General features: G+C 39.1%; 2 protein-coding genes across 2 annotated transcripts in view; one reads left to right on the top strand and one right to left on the bottom strand.

Annotated features, from left to right (window-relative positions):
• Positions 1-7,357, bottom strand: part of PAICS (phosphoribosylaminoimidazole carboxylase and phosphoribosylaminoimidazolesuccinocarboxamide synthase) — a 42,523-nt gene extending 35,166 nt beyond the window's left edge. The window contains exons 1-2 of the mRNA XM_051789833.1: positions 6,894-7,357; positions 2,229-2,315 (exon numbers count right to left, since the gene is read on the bottom strand). Of these exons, the coding sequence (XP_051645793.1) occupies positions 2,229-2,315; positions 6,894-7,281 (475 nt within the window). The 5' untranslated portion in view covers positions 7,282-7,357. The remainder of the gene's footprint in view (positions 1-2,228; positions 2,316-6,893) is intronic.
• A 125-nt stretch (positions 7,358-7,482) lies between these two features.
• Positions 7,483-17,985, top strand: PPAT (phosphoribosyl pyrophosphate amidotransferase). Its single transcript, XM_051789832.1, has 11 exons — positions 7,483-7,562; positions 8,810-8,876; positions 11,756-11,962; positions 12,510-12,622; positions 12,742-12,887; positions 14,093-14,165; positions 14,499-14,650; positions 15,039-15,166; positions 15,466-15,687; positions 16,454-16,574; positions 17,816-17,985. Exons 1-11 carry the CDS (start codon positions 7,483-7,485, stop codon positions 17,983-17,985), a joined length of 1,479 nt encoding a protein of 492 aa, XP_051645792.1.
• The last annotated feature ends 3,264 nt before the right edge of the window (positions 17,986-21,249 follow it).

Here is a 21,249-nt window from a genome sequence, read left to right as displayed (position 1 = left end):
TGCATTTTCCAAATCTTTGCAAAAATAATGGTTTAAAAAAAAGAGCAAACCAAAAAAATCCCAAAACCAATTCCAGGGCATCATCATGAAAGAGCAAACATGAAAGTGCACTGTAGCTGACATTTTTTTGTAGTCATACTGAAGTGATAAATGCCTTTGCCAGTGTCTTATTCTACAAGGGCAAGCCAGATTATGAGGGTTGGATACTTCATAGTCACAGAGCTTTGTGTGATGGCAGAAGTACCTGACCTTTGTTTGTGCACAGAGCTTCAGTGGATCATACTTGTCCATAATAACCTATCTGGGGACTAACTTGTCCTAGATAGTGCCATTCTTTCCTAGTCTCCATAATTTGTTCTAGTTGTGAATAAACTGTACTAACAGGTATCATTTTTTTTCCCTGATAGTCCTGTGTTAATCAGGACTCTGCAACAGACAGCTCACTGATAAGCAGTTGAGGAGGGTAATTTTCAGGTGACGCATCAATTATGTTTTCTTCATTTTTTCCTGAGGGAGTGAAAGAAAATGCTGATTTACAGGTGAATGAAACCATAGGAATTGCCACAGCTGATAACTGCCAACGTCAGATAGGCCAGAGAGGAAAGGCCTATGGGAGGAAGCTCATTTCCACCTGAGCTCACTTTCAGTTGTGGATATTGGTTCTGGTGACTCAATATATTGCTCGTTCATATGCAGAGTAGAAAATGGTGGGTATGTTTGTTCCTCATATACTTTAAAAAGCATCGTAACTCAAGATATCCTTCCTACAAGCACCGCTTTGAAACAAAGTTGTTATAGTCAGTGGGAGGATTTTTCTTATGTCTTAAATGTATTTTTGTTCTATTTTGTTTTTAAAGCAAATTGTTAGGATATATATTATTACTTTATCTGAAAGACGCATTTATGCCATATTTAATTTTTTTCTAAGCTTCCTCAAACCTGAGAAATCTGCTGAAATAAAACCAAAATATTAAACAATATAGAGACAAAGGGCTCAACATTTTTCTTTCAGTGATGTCTAAAATAGTGCCTGAAACCTAAAGACTAAAAGAGGTACTAGGGGAAGGAATTTTAGTACTAGTACGTACATGAGATTGAGAGCCCATGCAACTGAAGTTTTGTAGAAAGCAGCTTCCTCAGAACTGAACTTTTCTGCTTGGCAATATGTTGAGCACTGAGAAACACAGGAATATTTACAGACATATTCCTGTAAAATTTAATTCAGATACTTTCTGCAAGAAAAGTTTTGTTTATGTGCATGAAGTATTTTATGTGTGCATAAATTCCATGTGAGATTCTGGTCTCCTCCTTAATTTCTTTTTATGCCAGGCAAGAGGGGTGCAGTGTGTAATATAAGCACTATAGGCTTAGCCAGGGCCTTGTTTTTTTCCTGAATACAGCACCCTGGAGATACTGTAATGAAAGTTGTTCTAACTGGACTGTAATGTATGCGAAGGCATACAAGGTATATGAAAAATGGAAAAAGCACGTAGGAAATTCAGGACAGTACTGCTGTTCATCCAGGTAAAGAATCAGCTCATCAGCTGCCTAAATCTGCCTAAAATGTATTTCAGTTTCTCCATTCCCTTCAGCCATCCCTTGACGGGGCTCACACCTAGGATCCTCTTCCTCCTTCTGGCTTGCCAGGTTTGTGCCTTCACTCTGTAATGACTTTCCTGAGCAAAACTACTAGAGTAGTACATTTTCTGAATAAGTTATTCTGTGGTTGGTTGGACTGACCACCCCTTCCATGGAGAGACCACTTTGCAGTTGCATTGGAGACCACTGCAAATCTGGATTGCTCTGCATCATTCTCCTGGCTCAGGCCACTTGCTCATGCTGCTTTAAGCATCCATGCTTTAAGAAGATATGCTAAGGAAAAGCCACAAGTTGATATGGGTATCCACACTAGCATTTGGCTTACTTTCCAGTAGCATTTAACAAAATTAATGTGGTTAATGCAGTTAATATGATTAAGCTCTAGCATGGGATGTGTTCTGGATGGTAATGGTGGTCATGCAGGTGTTACACCAAGTACAGTGGTCAGTGTCTAGTGATGCACGAGGCTGCTGAGCGCTAACACTGGGAAGAAGATGGTGCAAGACTGTGTCTGTATTAAAGCTGTGTTGATCAGAACAGAACGACAGCATATTCAAGCTATCAGAAAGTGCTCTGACAACCCATGCTGCCTTTTGGTTTTTCGGTTTCTCTGCACCATCATACTATACCTAGTTGAACTGGTCTGACATGAGACATAAAGAGTAGTGGATCTCCTGGAGAGTCCTCATCATCTTCTAAAGAAACTGATAGTTCACCTGGGAAGGAAAGAGTTTTTAGGTGAAAAATAGATATGGACTAAATTAGCTTAAATTGGTTTAAGTTAAAATGTCTGTACACAATGAGATGATCTTGATAATCTCTTCACTTGTAGTTAAATTAAATTTAAAATTAATTTTGCCTGTCCCCTTAAGAGGACATGACTTACAGGAGGTAAATTATTTTATATCTTGCATATGAAGCCTGTTTGAAATGCTTTTTAAAATTCTTGTAGAAACTGACTTGATTCTAGTGACTGATATGCTCTTCTGACTCAGTGTTCAGGGTAGATAGCACATTAAACGTATAGTTTGAAAGTAGATAATGTAAACCAAGAGACATAAAGGCAGACATTGCGTATGGATTCAGATAACCACAAATCCATTTATATAATAAAAAAAAAAATCATTTTTCTTCAGAGTTTGAAGAAAACAGGAATGTTCTGGAAGGAGTTCTGGAAATATATGAAATTCATTAACAGTATAGAGAGACTGTGAAAGTATATATTGTGACTTGAGAACAGATCTATTTGGAGCTGACAGGATTCAGTCTAGCTTTTTCAAGCATAGCATTTCTACATGTGTTTAAAGAGCAACACTATAGCAATTGCTATGTAAGTTTAGAAAGCAGGATATATGTAAGTCAGGTTCTGAACCAGCTTAGTTTTCACAGAGGACAGACTTTTTAGTTGGCCAGTGATAATACGCTGTATTCAGCGTACCATTTTGACAGGAGGTTTGAAATGTTGGTGCACTGTACAGAGAGCTGAGCTACTGCGAGCTCCAGCCAGGCAGGGCACACAGATCAAAGCTGCCTGCTCCAGGGCTCTGCGGTAGTGCGTCACAGGGAACAGTAATGAGGCGTGGTTAGGATGCCACCTTGTATTCCTGACGTAGGTGAAACTGAAAACTGCATTTGAAAACATTATCCTAAATCCTCCTGACTTTCAGCAAGGCTCACAATGACTCATAGATGCAGTGGCCTGATCTTTGACTGCTCCCAGCTGTCCGCTTGGCTTCTCTGGCAGGAGCTGCTGCTCATGCCTCCACCTCCAGCGGCAGGACTGGCGTTTTAGCTGCTTAGGAGCAGCAAAGCAAACTAGGGAAAGAGAAATAAATTCTCTGTTGGAAGCCTGCTGAGTGTGCCATCGGCACTAGCATGAGCAACTTTAATTACACTGTCATACTAAGAGAGGAACAACTTTTTAAGTAAATAAGAACAGTTACCACAAAAAGATATTAGTATCTTTGACAGGGAAAAAATAAAAGCGTTTGAAGAGCAAAAAAGTTACTCAATATGAGTACTGGACACTTATTTTAAAAAAACTATATAAAATACTTGTCAGTGACATGTTTAAAGTCCAGACATGGAAAACCATGTATGAGTGGCACTTTCAAGTCAGCATTTCTGCAGGATCTTTCTGCATGATAATACTGTTATTATGATGCATTTCTGCTCAGACTTGACAATCTTTTTGCATTTGCTGAGGTAAACTGAAGGTCAAGCAAGGTGACCACTGCCTTAGTATTTAAACATAAAGAAAGAAATATAAAAGAGAATAAGAAACATTAATTATTACATGAGGTTTACTTTTTCTGTAGATAATGTACTGATTTATTAATACTTGGTTTAACTTGAAACAATCAAACTGGTTAACAAAATAGGAAGGTCATTCATTTGAATTCTAAGGAACAATACCATTTTTCACAGTGCACCATCACTCTACATGGATTTTCTTGGTTGTTGATTACTGGAATAATACACAAACTACATTTTAAGAGAAGTGAACATGTTTACTTATGCCATTTTTAATGATTATTTAAGCTACAACTCTGCCTCTGAAAACGTGTTTTGTGAGGGCAACACGAACATCTCTGCTTGCACTTCTACATGTGCTTATGTATAAAGTGTCATCTTTTCATGAACAAGCTGTATGTTGCTACCAAGTTTGTCTGAAGACACTCCTCTGAGATTTGATTGAGATTTTCAGTAATAATTTCTTCAACTACACTTTCAAAAGAAAACTGATTTTACCAGATAAGGAAAAAACCAAACCTCAGCGAAACACTATAGAAATACCACTCAGTCCTATTAAAAAAGTAGTCTCTTTTCTTTCCTTTCTTCCTTCCCCTTCTTCGCCCTCCCCAGTAATCTCCCAGTAGCTGAGATAATGCAAAGACGTGCTATGTATCTTTACATTAAGGATGTGTATGAATATTGAGACTGTGGCTAAGCAGAATGGTAAATATATAGTGATTTCTTTAGGAGCCTGCTCAGTTCCTTGTCATGCTTTTTAACAAAACAAGTTATTATTGCAACCAAGTTCTTCAAATAAAATAAGATGTGCAAGGTGAACAAGTATTATTTGTCACAGGTTTTTGTTTGTTGATGGCATTTTGTTCTTGCTACCCAAGTCACAAGCCTAGACATCCTTGAATTCCTCCAGCCATGTCAAAAGGAGATGTCTCTGCCTCTTTCAAAAGAGAGGAAGGACCGTTTTTTCCTCCTCTCCCATTACACTCTGTGATTGAAAGGGAGAAGCCCAGGAGGGGACATGCAGTCCATACTGGGGCAGTGGCAGTGGGCTGCCTTTGCCTGTGCAGGGATTTGCCTTTTCTTCTGAGGGAGCAACACCATCAGATCTGCCCCCACAACAGAACTTGAGAGCATCAGCTGCAGAGCCACCAATGCCATTTTAGCCTTAAAAGTGCCCTTCAAAGGGCAGGGCACTGGGCCCCTACTGGGCCGGGCAGGCAGGTGGAGTGGGGCTGAGTCTCCAGTACAGTGTTAGTTATTTGACCTATATTCTTAAATGAGAAAGTTAGTGATCTCACAGTTCCCTCTGCCCCTTGTTATGGATGTGTGCACACATTCTGCATAATTGCAGGACACATTTCTAGCTTTGTGTGTTTTCTTTGTGGCTGAATTGTAGTTGTTGTGAAGATCTTTCCATTTTGATTTTTGCCATTAGTGTTTCAAGTATTACAGTTAGTTGCATTTCATTTTTTTCTATCTGTAAAACTTGTTTGTTGGGTTTTTTTTTTTGGAGGGAGTAACAGAAATGCTTGTGCATTTAAGGGATATATTTAATTATATAATCTTTAAAACCAGACTGTCCTAATGCTTCAAAATGAGGCGTGTCTCACCCAGAGATAATTTTTTTAATATATATTGTACTTTATGATTCACAACTTAACTTTTGCTGATTTAAATTTGCTAGAGGTCTAAGGCAGATAAGAATTAGAATTACCAGGTGCCAACTACAATAAAACACAGTAGATAATCTAATGGCTGATCCTCAGATGAAGGACACTCTCTTAGTTTTGTGTAGTCCTCAAAGTGTAACAGCCTTGTATTAGCCTCAGTTCTGCACTTTTAAAAATAAAAAATGGATTGCAATATGCATTGCAGAGAGCACGTTAAAATATTATAAAATTGCCATTTTAATTTGAAGTGATTTTGACAGATTCGAGGCTTTCTGCTGGTGATGACAAATTAAGGTCAAGCTTTTTGTTCAGGTAAACAATGACAAGAAAAATGGCAATTTCTTTTCCTCAAATCTGTAAAGCATTGTGAAGGGAGACATGAAAGGGTACCAGGACAGGCTAGATGTCCAGCTCCTCTCTATGCCTTTGACAATTTCCCCTGACACTAATGTTTAGTTTTTTGTTTTCTTAAAAAAGATTCACAATCTTAATGTAAATTGCCACATACCGTGGGAACAAACAGCTAAGCTGTTAATTTCTCTTTTTTGTCATCTTATTTTGGTACTTTATCATCAGGACTTATGCTTCAGTGGCATTTAGGATGTGACAAGGAGATTTGAGTGATGTCAAATAGCAGATTGACCCTAATAAAATGTTAAGCAGAGCTTAAATGCGTATGTAGAGAAGGTTGAATAAAACAAGAGATGCAAATAATTTAGTGAAACCCCCTTCAGAATAATTCGTTTGGTCTGCCTCAAAATAGTCTGACAAATATGATGATTTTTTACGTTCATTGCTAAATCAGAGTTTTTAATGAGACATTATTAAGCATCTGTTTCTCCAATATTTAAGTAAAACTGCTTACAAAATAATTTAATTTACCTGAGTTTTCATACCCAAATATTAAGTTACAGAGAAACAAGAATAAAAATCCTAAATTTCACCTGTATTACAAATAATGATTTTTTTAAACACCACGACAGTTTTAACCTTTTATCTATACATTTACATCTGAACTGTAAAAACCTGCTTCCAAAGTACTGCAAGTGAACGGCAAAGGGAAAGAAAACAGCTCTTTTTACTTCAGCGTTTCAACCCAGTGTACGAGCCTGGACACCAGCGAGTACTCACAGAAGCTGCAATACAGGCAGTTAGCATAATTTTGCCGGAATTACGCTGTATTTACAGACTTCGACACTGGTGGGTGCTAACATTTTATTCCCCTGCGCGAGGAGTGCATCCAGTCACTTCTAACAGCGCTGCCGGGGCTGCGCAGCCTCAGCTCCAGCGCCAGGGAAGTCGGGCTTCGGTTTTGTTCCCTTTGGTTTTTAAGCAAAGAGAGAAAAATAGAAGCAAAAACAGGTTTTTTACCTTGCGCGCTGTCTGTTGTGGGGCTTGTGTTCAGCTGCGTCTCAGTCGCAGAACACCTGCCGTTCTCTTCTGCTGCTAATTGTGTGACAGGCTCATATCGCAATATGGCATCCAGATCATGGAAAAACTTCATGGTTTTAGTGACATCCCCAGAGTTGTGGGCATATTTAACCGTTCTGTATTCGTACTTCAGGTTTTTGTACTTTGCACGGCACTGTTTCCAGTCCCTGCACACTCCCAACTCCTGTAACCTTTTAGCAATGTAGATAAATATTCCTTTATTCCTCAGGGTGCCGTGCAGTTGCTTTCTGATATTTTTTTCTGACCAGACGCTTAACAAGGCTTTAACCTCCTCCTCAGTCCAATGCTTCCCGGCTCCACTCTCCATGTTGAAAGTGACCTGGAAATGATTCACTATTTCTAGCCAAGATTTTGTTTCCTAGGAAACCAGACGGCTGGTTGTCAGTAAGCTCCGCCGAGATGAAAGGATCTGGTTTTACTGGCTCAAGCTGCCAGAGGGGAGTAACTTGAGACACTGCCAAATAAGCAGGCTCGGGGCTGGAGCCCGGCGAGGGAAGAGGCTCCGGCGATGGGGAGGGGAGAGCTCAGCCGGGCCGGGGCTGCTTTAACCCTTGTTGGGGACGAGGGAGTCGGTGCGAGCACCGGGGTGTGAGGAGAGAGGCAAAAAGAAGAGCCGTACTCTTTCGTTCCTTTAAAAAAAAAAAACAAACGAAAACAAAGCAACATGACATCCAGCCACCCCTACACACACTCTTCTGGCCTGTCCTTTGCCAGGTGGGTGCAGAGCATCTCCTGCTCCCGTGGGGGCACCCCCGCGGTGCTGAGCCTTTCCCCAAACAAGTGGCATGTCAGGATCACCCTGCCTTACATCTTCACATCTCCATGCACTATTTGCTTTTGAACTGATGGCCATATATACACGGTTTTTAACTTATATTAGTGGTGTTTTAATAAAAACCGGTATACTTAAAAGTATGGCTCAACTAGTAAAGTGATGGAAGGTTTGTGGTAATGACACTGAGCTCCCATGTCTTTTGTTAGTGCGACATGTAAGGTGTAACCCAGCACCTTGACCAGGGCTTTCCTTGGGGTGTCTGCTTCCCTCTTCCTCCCTATTGATTTTGTTAATATTTAAAGGGACTCTGACAGTATTAAAATTGCCTGTAATATTAACATTGTGACTACAAGTTGCTGAATGCAGTGTATCAACCCTTAAGTTTTACCACCAGTCTTTGTGTTTATAGATAGGACATCTTCCTGAGTTAAAGTAAATGGCTTTAAGAATGATTTTTGCACTGAGAATGATTTTTACCTGAGACTTGTTTTACTTGAGAAGTGGAGGTGCCCAACATTAAATTTATGCAGTCAAATGCTTTTATCAGAGGGTCTGTGTAGCTTTTCCAGGTGTAAAAGCTAGCTTGTCTGCTGAAGTGCAAAAATGCAAAAGCTTCTGCATAGGTGATCAGTGGAAAAGATAATCCATTCCTGTAGGCAAAACCATTAGTTTTTAATAACATCCCAACCCAAAGCAGAAATACAATAGCACTATAGAGCCTACTACTGTCGCCTAGACCACTATCCCTTTGAAAATGGCTTTTCAGATCAAGCATCTGTTTTTATTTTATGCCCTCACTGAAATAGGACTGCAGCCTGTGCCAGTGCTTATTAGTGGAAAGATTCCCACTGAATTCAGTGGGCTTAGGCAGAAACCTTATGTGACTGTTTTGAAACAAAGCATAACATGGGCAAGAAATCAATTGCAATTACACATCTGCAAAATAGAGCAACAAATAAGCCTGCATTAAAATTTCATTACAAAATCAATCCATTGTATGTTAAAGTATTTCATATTTTAAGCATTTCAGTGCTTTATGTTAATTTTATTTTGTTCTCAGGGGCCAGGAGAGTGCTGGAATTGTGACAAGTGATGGAGAGTCATCCCAGGCATTCAAAGTGCACAAGGTAAAATCCAAATGAATGTTTTGTACATTCTTAATGGAGATGCGTGAAAGTTTGTTTCTGCTAAGAAACAGTATAATTAAAGAAAAGGTAACATGTTTTGATGGATTGTTTTGGTTTTGTCAGTGAAAGTATCTAATTTTGTTACTTGTGTAATTTCTGTCTTGAGAGTATGCTTAAAACAAACATGCCACCATTGTCCTGCTGGGTGTATCTGTGCATACACACCTGCTGGGTATATCTGTGCCACATACAGTGGCAGACACACAGAAGTTATCCAGATCATGCTATTGATGTCACAAAAACTACTTACCAAAGTCACGCTGCATCTCAGGTGTTAACTCTGCAGATTTAGAAGAGCATTGATGCAACTTGATCTCAAGAGAAAAGAAATGCAGTTAAAGGTTATGCACAAGGAAAGGGATGACTAAATCTTATGTTAGCAAGACTCAAGAAGTGGCAACTACTTTACCCATAGGTAAAGATAAGCAGAATATAAGACTTAATGGAGGCCTGAGAAGGTCACACAATCTTTCTCAAGCCAAGGGAATCCCAGGGGATGTTACAAGACACAAAATGACCACAGCCTCTAATGTATTATGTCAAGAGAATACCTGTATGCTCTGGGGATATTTCTGTTCATTCCGTATAAAATAGTGATCAGGGAAAAAAAAAATAACCATCCTGGAAAAGGAGAGGATTGGAAATAAAAATACATCAGCAAAAAAACCATGGGGTAATTAAATAAAAATACATCAGCAAAAAAAACATGGGGCACTTCTTGTTGTATGTCCTCTGACCACAATCAGAAAGCATTCAGAGTTCTCAGAGGAAGATTAATTGAGCTGTTCAAATCAGTCCAAGACTAAGAACCGCTCTGCTGCAGCAGCATATGTATCTATGCATGACTGCTCAATGGCTCATATAAAACCTTTTCTCTCAAGCATCATGTTTGTCCCCTCTTAAGGCACTTCCCCCCTCCTATCTGTTATTTACAGCCTGATTCACACACACACACACACACATACACACACACGCGCGCGCACTTTTAAATGCACCTTCTCAACTTTAGCAGCATGTTATCTGTTCTTCATTCCTGCTCCTGCTTGAGTTTCGGTTTTCCTTCAGGTTTACAGGAATTTCAGTTTCCTGTAAAGCGGGCTGCTCTAGAAATCCCAGTAAGTGAAAAAGTGCTTCTCAGAATGAACTTCCACCAGGTGATATAATAATTTGCAGTATCTCCATGTTACTGAGCTACAATACTTAGCTGTCATGCTAAGAATTTAATTGACTATCTCATCATATCAGCTTTGATATTTTAAGAGTTGGAGAGCATGTGATAGTTTCTTTTATCCTTGAAATGTATTTCTCAACTACAACACTTTTTAAAACTGTAATAACCACAGTGTATTAAAGAGCCTGTGTAGTCCAGTTTATATGACCTGGTTAATCCTGGAAGTGGTGCTAACATAACAAACATTTGTGTCTCTTACACTGGTGAAAGCATATTTAGGACTCTGACTGAAATAGACAGTGCAGTCTATTTCAGAGGAGTATTTGAAACTGCAATTAAAAGATTATATACTTGTGTAACCAAATTGTGTAAGTTACTGCAATACTTAACTTTGCCACATCCATTAACCTGTGAACCGGCAGATCTGTCAGGCTAAAGTTGGCCTAAATAAAATAAGAATGCATGACTGCATTTCTGTACATATATGAGCACACAGCTTTAGACCACCTTTATGTCACCTGTGAGACCACAGATGATAATTGATTTGGGATAAAGTTTGCTGACAATTAAAGCAAACCCATACAAGATTGAGGCAGTAACTTTTTAACATGATAATAAATATCCTAAAACAACATACGCAACCACAGCCTCTTGGTATTCTGACTCTACAGCAGTTACAGCAGAAAATACCCTAAAGTTGAGCCTTCTTTTTTGGTTGAGCTCTGAGAACAGCTCAGCCAAATTCCTTTCTTTCTGTTCCATCTCAGTCTCCTGTTGCTGCATCTGCAGTACAGGTTATGAGACATTAGGAGCTTCGGACCTCTCCTGTGTATCTTTGAAGGTCCTAGAGGAGTGTTACCCGTCATGTATACAACAATTACCATGCCTGATAGTCAAACCAGGCATAGAAGGATGTAAATATTTTCCACAGGCAGTGGCAGAAGCAGGAGTTTATAGGAGGGCCTGGAATCCAGACATAATTTGTACTCTCGGTGCAGCTTTTCAGACTGTTTGTGCAGCTAAATTGTCTCCATGCAGTGCTCGCTTTTGGCTTGTTGCCAAAAGAAGCTCCTGTCCTGACGTCTGACTAAAGGTTTTGATGTATTTCTGCTTTAGATATACTTGGCTATATAAAAATTGAAAGTAAACAATAAAATCTCTTGGAAAAAACCTTTACTTCTGACATTGTCAAGAATGACAGTGGAATCTAATAAACATTACCGTGAACCCGCTTTAAAAGTTAATCCAATATACCACTACACTGTAAAAGATATTCTCTGCCTAGAACTTCTTCATGCAACTTTTTTCCTTCCTTTCCTATCTTCTGGCAGTCTTTTTTCTGGTGTTTTTAAGCAACACGACAGTTTGGTAGTGTTTTTCAGAAGATGTATTTTTAGTCAGGGAATAGACTGTTCCAGGAAAATCCTCAGCACAAAAATGTACATTGCTTTATTTAAAAACAGGATTAATGGGATCTGATATACCACTGTGACACCTACTCAGCTTCTTTCTTTCCCATGTGTTCCAGGTTATTTGCCTTTTTCTTTAAGTTCCATTAATACTGCACCAAAACCAAACAGAAGAAGAAATGAGAAAGTTACCAGGAAAATAAAACCAAACAGAACCTTTTTTTCTTTTTCTCCCAAAGGGAATGGGTCTTATAAATCATGTCTTCAATGCAGACAGCCTGAAGAAGCTGTACCCTTCAAACCTTGGTATTGGGCACACAAGGTACTCCACCTCAGGAATTTCTGAGCTGCAGAACTGCCAACCTTTTGTCGTAGAGACTCTTCATGGGAAGATTGCTGTGGCACACAATGGGGAGCTAACAAATGCTGCACTGCTCAGGAGGAAGGTTAGTACCTCCTTTGGGAGGTTCTGGCATCATTTCTTTCTGAGTGTGAGGCATCAGTGAGCAATAAGGTTGCTGTGACTTTTCTTTAATATCAAACTGTTTGGGGTAAGGAAGGAGTACCCTAATCAAAATAGATCATTTTGGGGGGAAAAAATCCTGTGCGGCAGATTCTGCCTTGATATCTCTTTCTGGATCTGCTTTAGGCAATGTCATATATTCGTATTTTACCTCTCTTCCCAGAGCATCCACAAAGCTAATTAAATGCCCCAAACATGAATTTGTGCCCTGAATATTGGTGGCATTAGTTTTGGTTGCATGTGGAGCAAAGGAATAAAAGGGAAAAATTTAGTGTAGATGATTGTACTACCTAGTTTTACATAGTTGGTTTGTTGGAAGAAACTTGCCATTATTATGACAGGATCAACTCAAGCACTGATACTTTTTAAAATATTTGTTCATCGCACAAAGGTGTTGTTAGATTAAAATCTGAGCAGTGTTATGTGAAATGTTTTGATGCTGGTAACACTTTTGGTTTGTGTCTTAAAAGCTTATGCGGCATGGTGTAGGACTGTCGACCAGTTCTGACAGTGAACTGATCACCCAGCTGCTGGCTTTCACACCTCCTCTAGAAAATGATGACACAGCCGACTGGGTGGCAAGGTGAGGAGAATGGGTTTCAGAATCAAGAACAGCAATTTGATCTCGGCATGATATGCAGCTGTAAATGCACACAGCTGTTCACATGACACAAGGTTATATTCACCTATGTCTCATTCCAGAATAAAAAACTTAATGAAGGAAACTCCAACTTCATATTCATTGCTAATTATGCATAAAGACATAATCTATGCAGTACGTGATCCATATGGGAATCGCCCGCTCTGCATTGGTCGCCTTATTCCAGTAGGGGACCTGAATGGAAAAGGTAAACCACATATATATCCATATGCATATACATAGTTTGTGTGTGAAATCACTGATATAAGTAATTAAAGCTATACTTACTGAGGTGTAGGTAGGAATATGTGATGCAAAAGTCAGTTTTGAGAAATCAAAAAATTGGCAAGGAAAAAATAATTTGTAGAAAGTTTGCAAAATTCTGTTCCCAGATAAAGGGAATCCTAGTGGCTTGGTGACTGCCACAGTTAGGCAGCCTGGCTGTAATACAATATTTGTGAAAATTTAATTAAGGTCTCATCGCTTAAACAGGAAAGCAGGGATGAACAGCAGGGTTGAGGTTGGAAGGGGGCTCTGAAGGTCATTGGGCCAAATCCCCTGTTCAGACAGGTCCACCTAAAGCCAGTTGCTCAGGATTATATCCAGTCCAGAAACAAGCCTGGTTTCTTTCTTTCTCCTATAGTAAAGTGGGAAAAACGTGCCAAATTGCTCACAGTGTATTTCTGAATTCCAATCACCCAGCCACATGTAATACAGTAATGGAACACTATACAATCAGTTTATGGGAAAAATTCCTTGTGTTCCTGTTTAGCTTGCAAATTGACATTTTCTCTTAAATGAGATTAAAATATCTTAATTTGTTTAAAACTAAAATAATTCAATGACTAAGTAGTAAATGCTTCCATATCTTCACAAAACTGGGTAATTTTAACCACAAGAAAAATTACTAAGATTTTTCAAAGCATACAAACATTCCTACCCTACATAGCACAATTTGATCTTTCCTGTGGTTGCCTCTCAAAACTCTCCTTATTGGAATTCAGTCCAGGATCCATTGTGTTCAAAAGCATCTATCTGTCAATGCATAGGAAAAGTAAAGAGTTTCTTGTGTGAACAAAAGTAGGTATGTATATCTAAATTTACTGAACTAGAATTGTAAAAGTTTGAAATACCTGAACTGTCTCTCTTCATGAACTGTGAATATGATGCTGTTACTTCCACTTCTGCCTAGAACAGGTTTAGGATGTTTATGTTGTGGATTTACTTGGGATTTTTTTAAAATAATATTACAGAAACGGTGGAATGCTTTACCTTTTAGTTAAAAATTACAGTGGTCTTTAACTGCACACTTGGCAACCTAAACCATAGCAAGCCAGACCTGCAGCAGAAGTGCAGTTGTGGGTGGTCATAGTTGCAAGAACTGGGGACTCTAACTGAAATCTTTCATTTCAGGAAAAGATAACACTGAAACAGAAGGATGGGTTGTCTCCTCTGAATCCTGTAGCTTTCTGTCTATAGGTGCAGAGTAAGTGCCCTGATTTTCACTTTATCTGAAAGGTCTCCTCAGGCAGTGGTTAAACATTAAATATCAAATTGCCAAATATCATAATTTGTAACAACATGAAAGACATCAAGGATTAGTTTGTTGTGGACGATTTTTTTTTTCTGCCAGTCCTGGTTCTTAGCAGTTTATTTTCTCAAACAGATGATTGTAAAAGAAGAATTATATAAGATAAAAGCAAATTGTCATGTTAGGATGTTCAAAAGCATTTTTTCCTGTAAGATGAGACTTATTTATACTTCAAAACTATCATCCACATTCAGGACATTTCTAACTGCTATGTATTTCTTTTTCAAGGTACTATCGTGAGGTCCTTCCTGGAGAGATTGTGAAAATATCCAGACATGATGTCCAGACACTGGATGTTGTACGAAGACCTGAAGGAGATCCATCGGCATTCTGCATCTTTGAATATGTTTATTTTGCAAGACCAGACAGTATATTTGAAGGTACGAAAATGTAACGTACAGAGCTCTTCCCTAAATAGTGGGAGACGTTATCCTGGAGCACATGTGGAAATTATCTGCAATCATAGTAGAGTACCACGGAATATAAGCTTGCCGAGCACAGCTGGGATAGAATGGGTTGGCAAAACTTTTGAGATAAAACTCATCAGGAGGAGCAAACTGGAGCTGAATTCTCTGTGTAGTGATACAAATGTGAAATGCTGGAATATGACCGTACAGAAGGAAATAAAAATGACCTTATGCAAGTGATTGCTTATCAGTTCTGGAGCTTTTCTAACTTCTATGCCTGCAACTTGCCACAGAAATTTGTACAGCAAAGCAAGAGGAAATCTGAATTATGCATACCAAGAAAAACACTTCTTGTTCTTAGGTCAGATGGTGTATTCAGTCCGGAGAAGATGTGGACAGCAGCTTGCTATTGAAGCACCCGTGGAAGCAGACCTGGTCAGCACTGTCCCAGAGTCTGCAACCCCAGCAGCTCTTGGTTATGCTCAAAAGGTATATGTTACTTTTTTTCCCCCCCAAGCATGTTTACACATATCTCTTTTTGTAATGGACTACGATGATATGGGCTGCTAGAGTTGTGTATTGATAAAGCTTTATATCTTCTATATGCAGGGTACTCCTGTTGAGTCATCTGCCTTGTTTTTTCTGTCATTATTCCTTTATGTTAAGGTATTTAAACGTTTTTTGGTTACTGTGAAGTCATACTAAGTCCTAAGATTGCTTTAAAAAAACAGTAACTGAGAATAACAAGTCTTATATATTAATTCTGTTTAACTGTCTCCTGTTTGCAGTGTGGACTACCGTATGTTGAAGTGCTCTGTAAAAATCGATATGTAGGGAGAACGTTTATCCAGCCAAATATGAGGTTACGGCAGCTTGGTGTTGCAAAGAAGTTTGGTGTTCTGTCTGATAATTTTAAAGGAAAACGAGTTGTTATCATTGATGATTCAATTGTGAGGGGCAATACCATTTCACCCATAATAAAACTACTGAGAGAATCAGGAGCAAAAGAGGTAAGGTAATTTTAAGTCAGTACATTAGAGATGTAAATAGAAGTTGATGGGAGGATAAAGCACAGGGGTTTATCTTTTTGTCTTAATTTGTACTATACATTGCTTCCTTATTTAAAAGGGCAAGCGTGGAGAAAAACAATGGCTAGTGCATGTTTACTGTGAAGATGGGTTAAGAAGGTTCTTTTGTATGACTGTGACTTTTGGGAGATTAAGATGGAGAGGAGCAGGTCTCCACTTAAAAAGCACTATCTGGCAAATAACAAGAGAATGGAAAAGAAATTAGTTAAGATCAGAAAACCAAGTATTCCTGATGTGTAACTTGTGGACCTGCATAAAACACAACCACATACTGCTGTAAATACCACATGCCTTAAGTTACCAGAGCACCATTTTTTTAATCGGTAAAGATTTTTTAAGCAAAACGGTGTGCAAGTCAGACACTGGAGCAAAATGTTACACAAAATGGTTGACTTTGTAAACTGAAACTCGTACATCAAAGACTGAACACCACAGAAGAAAAGCAAAATCAGGATGGAACCTTTTAAGAACATTAGGAAATACTGTAAAAAGTTCTAAAGCTGTCTTTCTTTCTCCACCTGTCTTGACATTTGAAAAAACTTCATCTTCCTTTTAACCCTTTGATGGTTTCTGTACAGTGCTGTGTTTTGTTCTTCATTATCATTTGCAGAACTGGGACTTTGCTGTTGTGTTATAATCTGCTGACTCAGTTTATAGTAGTCTGTCTTGAAATTATATTTTTATTCAGGTGCATATCCGTGTGGCTTCACCTCCCATAAGATTTCCTTGTTACATGGGAATAAACATTCCAACTAAAGAAGAACTCATTGCCAACAAACCTGAATTCCGTGATCTTGCAAACTATATAGGTAAATGTTACTTGGGTTTTTGGGTTTTTTGTTGTTTTTTTGTTTGTTTGTTTTGTGAGAGAGATTTCAGTTATAGGTATTTTATAGTCTACTTTAAAATAAAGCCCAACACAGCAAGGCAATTGTAGCAAAAGTTACTAAAAAATTGCAAGGCTGATAAGCTAGGTCTCTGCATTGTGAGTGCTCTACAGATCAAACCAATTTAGCTACATACTTTTTTTAAACAGAGTTAGGGAGCTGTATTTCTCAAAACAATAGAAAGTATTAAAATAATTGCATAAGCACAAGTTACAAATAAAGTATGACGACAAAGCGCTCCAATACTTAAAAGCACCTTCCAGGAACCTTCACAATAAGGAGATACCAGGAAGAAAATAAGTCCAATGATGAAAAGCGGATGTAGTTTCACTTTCATGAGACATTCACAAAAATATATTCAGAATTTTTAAGCATGCACTGATTTTTGTACAAATTTAAATTTATATAAATAATTTAAACTGAATTATATATTTCACTTTAAAAGAAATGATATTTGAAACCAAGCAAAGAATGTCAAAAAACTTCTAACGTTTGTAGCAGAACAAAAGAAGACTCAACAGTTTATGTTCCACTGTAAACTCTGATTTCTTGTGTTAAATACTTACTCTCACTGTCTAATACCACAAAATTATTGTGAAGGCATGCTGAAATATTTCAAGTTTGTAGGATCTTATTTTTAAGTGTCATTCACTACATAGTGTCTGCAAATGATAGAAAACTAATGATCTATCAAACTTTCCTACTGCTAGGAAATTTGCATGAACTGCATAATGAATTTTTTTGAACATGATGGTCTTCCCCCCTCCAAGTCCCAGTGAGGTTTTGTAGTCGTCAGTGCTCAGATTTGGGAAGCAGCAGCCACACACACATCTGCTTCCAGACCTGAACTAGGGTAGCTCTGGGATACTACAGGGAGTTTAAGGAGTCTTAATACTGGACTTTGCTTCTGTTTCTGCAGTATGTGTGATGTATTTGTTCCCAACTCAGAACCTTCTGTCTAGATTTTAGTGAGTTTGCTCCCTGCACAAAGCACTTGAGAAGGGCAAGGCATATGACGATCAGATAATTTTTCAGTCATTCTCTTTAGGTAAGGTGATCCACCTGGCATCATAATCCTTACGATAATGCAGCTGCATTTCCAAAGAGCATTGCATTTGGTACAATACTGCAGTTTTAACCAATGAATTCTTCATTTCCTCTAGGAGCAGACAGTGTTGTCTATCTTTCTGTAGAAGGGCTGGTATCATCTGTGCAAGAAAGCATCAAAGAACGACAAGAGAACAGCCCTAAAAGCCAGAAGTCATTTATTGGAAAGATTGGTCATTGCACAGCATGTCTTACTGGAGAGTATCCTGTAGAGCTAGAATGGTGAATTTTTAGTGGATGGACATAATTTCATCTGTTGTTGAATGTACCTTTTTCAGTGATGCCTTCTTGTTAAATAGCCTCCTTGTATTTAGGTAATACGTAAACCTTATTACAGCTAACTAATTACTGTTACTAAAACACATGTTTAAGTAAAGATTTACAGAAAGTCTTATGTGCTGATGAAAACAATGTAAGCAGATTAAAATACAAAATCATGTAGTTTTGATGCACAGTTGTGCCTTCCGTTTTCTCACAAAATGCTATAAAAACCAAAGTATTTTTAATTATGTAGCAGTCCCAGATTTTGTTGCCTCAGTCTTGCCCCGAAAGATATCTCTGTTAGACTTGTTCACAAATCATGAATTTTGTGGTGTAATTTCAAATTATCTTAATGCAAAGGCATCTGAAGTTTGCTTTTCTCCTTAGGAAAAACACCAGATTCTGAAGAATCAAACTGCTTCCTCAGCAGTTCTTGCTTAGGCTTTTTAAGAATGGAAGTACCTAACTTTTGCATATATACCTAAACAGCCTTTATTAATCAAGGCCTTTGTAACAGATTCTATGCACATAATGTCTAACATATAATTTTAAAAAATGAAGACTCAGGGAAATGCTCAGCCAAAAGCTCTCTAGTTTCGTAATTCTAAAATTCTTTTTTAGAAGTCCAGTGTAATTATATTATCTTTGTGTGCTTCTATCAGTTGGCAATACAACGTGGAAGGAGAAAAAAAAATACTTGGCACTGCCTTTCTGTTTTCTGTTTTACATCTTGTGTTCTCCAGGATAAGTCCTGACAATTTCCTAAGTCTGAGCTAATGCTCAGTGTGCTTTTCATGTGTCAACGTCCAAAGCAAACTAAAAAAAATAAACGTAACAGTAAAAATTAATTTTAACAGTGAAAATGATATATCAAACAAAGACTGAGTTGTTGTAGGAGTAGTCCTGTTTTACTACATTACTGCTGTTAGAATAAATGTAATATTTGAAAAAAAACAAGTGTTGTGAAGAACCAGTAGCTGTTACATGCATTGTATTCAGTTGATCACAATTACACGGTTACTTGTATACAGGAAGATCACTTGGACAATGAACCACTAGCTGAAAATGGAAAAGCACCTTTTGAAAACTATTGCAAATTTACGCACAATTGTAAAAATATTTTGTATACCTCATTTTTTTTTCACTGAATACCAGCAACTTAATTTTAGGTTTTCTATATAATGTTGTGTATTTTGGCCTTATAATTGTTTGTGACGCTGTTAAAAAAAATAAACAGAAAAGTTTAAGAACTTTTTCCTTCCCCATCATCTTCCGTAGAGATGAGAATTCCATTACTGGTGATTAAATTCAAAAGGGAGTTTTCTTAGGTGGGATTTGTAGCAATTGTGCCTGATGGACAATCACAACACAAAAGTGCTAGTTAGAAAAAGAATGTAAATACATTTAATGGAGTCAAAACTGTGTCTTGTGCAGTGGAATAAGAACCTACTTGCAGTCAAGCCCGTGGGAGAACTCAGATTTGATGAGCACTGGGCTTTTACTGTGCATTCTTCACCAGAGCCCAGGTCTGCATATTGGGGGGGATGTATGAGGATCTCCTCTAATTAGCAAGTTTGTTTTTTAACAGAAGCATAACAGTTCATCTGGACAGCAAACTGAACAAAACCAGAACAGGTTGGACACTGACCACCCCCTCTTCCAGAGTAACCAGGAAGGAGTATAAGAAAACAGAAAAACTGTTAGCAACATTTTTCACTGTTCTTCTTTCCTGCCCCCCGAAAAAGAAGAAATATTTTTTAAAAGAAGAGATAAGTTGAGCCCTTAGGTTATAAATACATGTGAGGAGCCCTTTCTACTTGAGATAAACACTTAGGTGCACAGTTTAAGAAGGCTGCAAGCAGAAGTTGGTCTGTCTGAAATTGTCCATAGGACAGACTGTAAGTGAAACTTGTTCAAATACTCTTTCAACATGTTTTCAACAAAACTATTACTTTTGAAGTCCAATAATAATTTCTTCAATGTGATTTGAGCACTGGGTGGCATAATTCTGATTTAAAAAAAAAATGAGTCCTATTGTCTTTTCCCCCCTTCATGTTAGACATGAGAAGTTCTGTTTGCTACTGTGAGCACTGTAATTTTTAGATGCACTACATGCCGAATCTTTACTACTACATATTTTTCAAAACCTTAAAGGGGAGATAATTCTCAAGTGTCATTTTATTCTGACAGCTGGACTTATGCTTTAGGTTACCAGGCCTTTTTGATCACATACAGCCAACACACACATACCAGTGAGTATGCTGAAGGAGAAAACTCTGGCTTTAGGTGTTGCTATTTGTGTTAATGTTTTACTGTGAAACCGTTTCTGCTGTATTACCAATGTGCAACTATACCAAACTTTCACTTACAGAATGTGACAAAACAGTGGATAGCTGATGTTTAACTTCTCCCCTGCCTAACATTAAAAATGGTTGTGAACTGGTCTTCTCGTTCTCTCTCCCTTTGCGGGGCTCGCTGGCAGCACACACAGAGGCTTCTTTAATAAAGTCACCTTGAAAGCATCTCGGAGCCGGAGCAAATCATTTACCGTGAGGGTGCTGAGGCACTGGAAGAGGTTGCCCGGAGAAGTTGTGGATTCCCCGTCCCTGGAGGTGTACAAGGCCAGGCTAGATAGAGCTGTTGTCTGTGAGAGGTGTTGCTGCTCATGGCAGGGGTTGGAACTAGATGTGATAAAGGTCCCTTCCAACCCTTAACATACTACGATACAATGATGTCAGGCCACTACCAGTACCCCCTCCGAGCACGGCTCCCGCTCCCGTCACCCTCACTCCTTAGTAGCGGCCCTAAATCGCATCCGGTGGGCAAAGTCTGGCCCCGACCGCCCTCGTTGGCTCCGCGGGAAGCGGAGCGGGACAGCCCGGCCGAAGCGCAGGGCAAGAGCTGCACCCCGGCTCCCGCCCGGACATGACATCCCCGGCCCGCCCACGGCGTACCACCGGCAGGGAGGCCCGTACCACCTCCTGGGGCGGGGGGGGTACGGACACACGCCGACGGAGACGAGTGAACGGCGAGCGTGGCGGCGGAACCTTGCCCTTCGCCACAGCCATCTGTGATTGTCTAGCCCATGTTCCATGTCCGCCGGGGAGCTGGGGACAGCGGGGCAGGCTCTGGCGCGCCCGCTGTTCCTCCCTCCCTCCTTCCGTCTCCCCCTCGGGAAGCGATGATACCACCCAACGTGGGACTCTGGTGGAGCGGACGCTACTTGCGG

The sequence above is a fragment of the Manacus candei genome, unplaced genomic scaffold (assembly GCF_025592945.1).
Source record: "Manacus candei isolate 608988 ecotype Guabito, Panama unplaced genomic scaffold, ASM2559294v1 h1tg000028l, whole genome shotgun sequence".
In the NCBI taxonomy this organism is placed as follows: domain Eukaryota; kingdom Metazoa; phylum Chordata; class Aves; order Passeriformes; family Pipridae; genus Manacus; species Manacus candei.
Note: the sequence above shows the minus strand (reverse complement) of the source record. Positions and strands in the feature narration are given on the sequence as shown.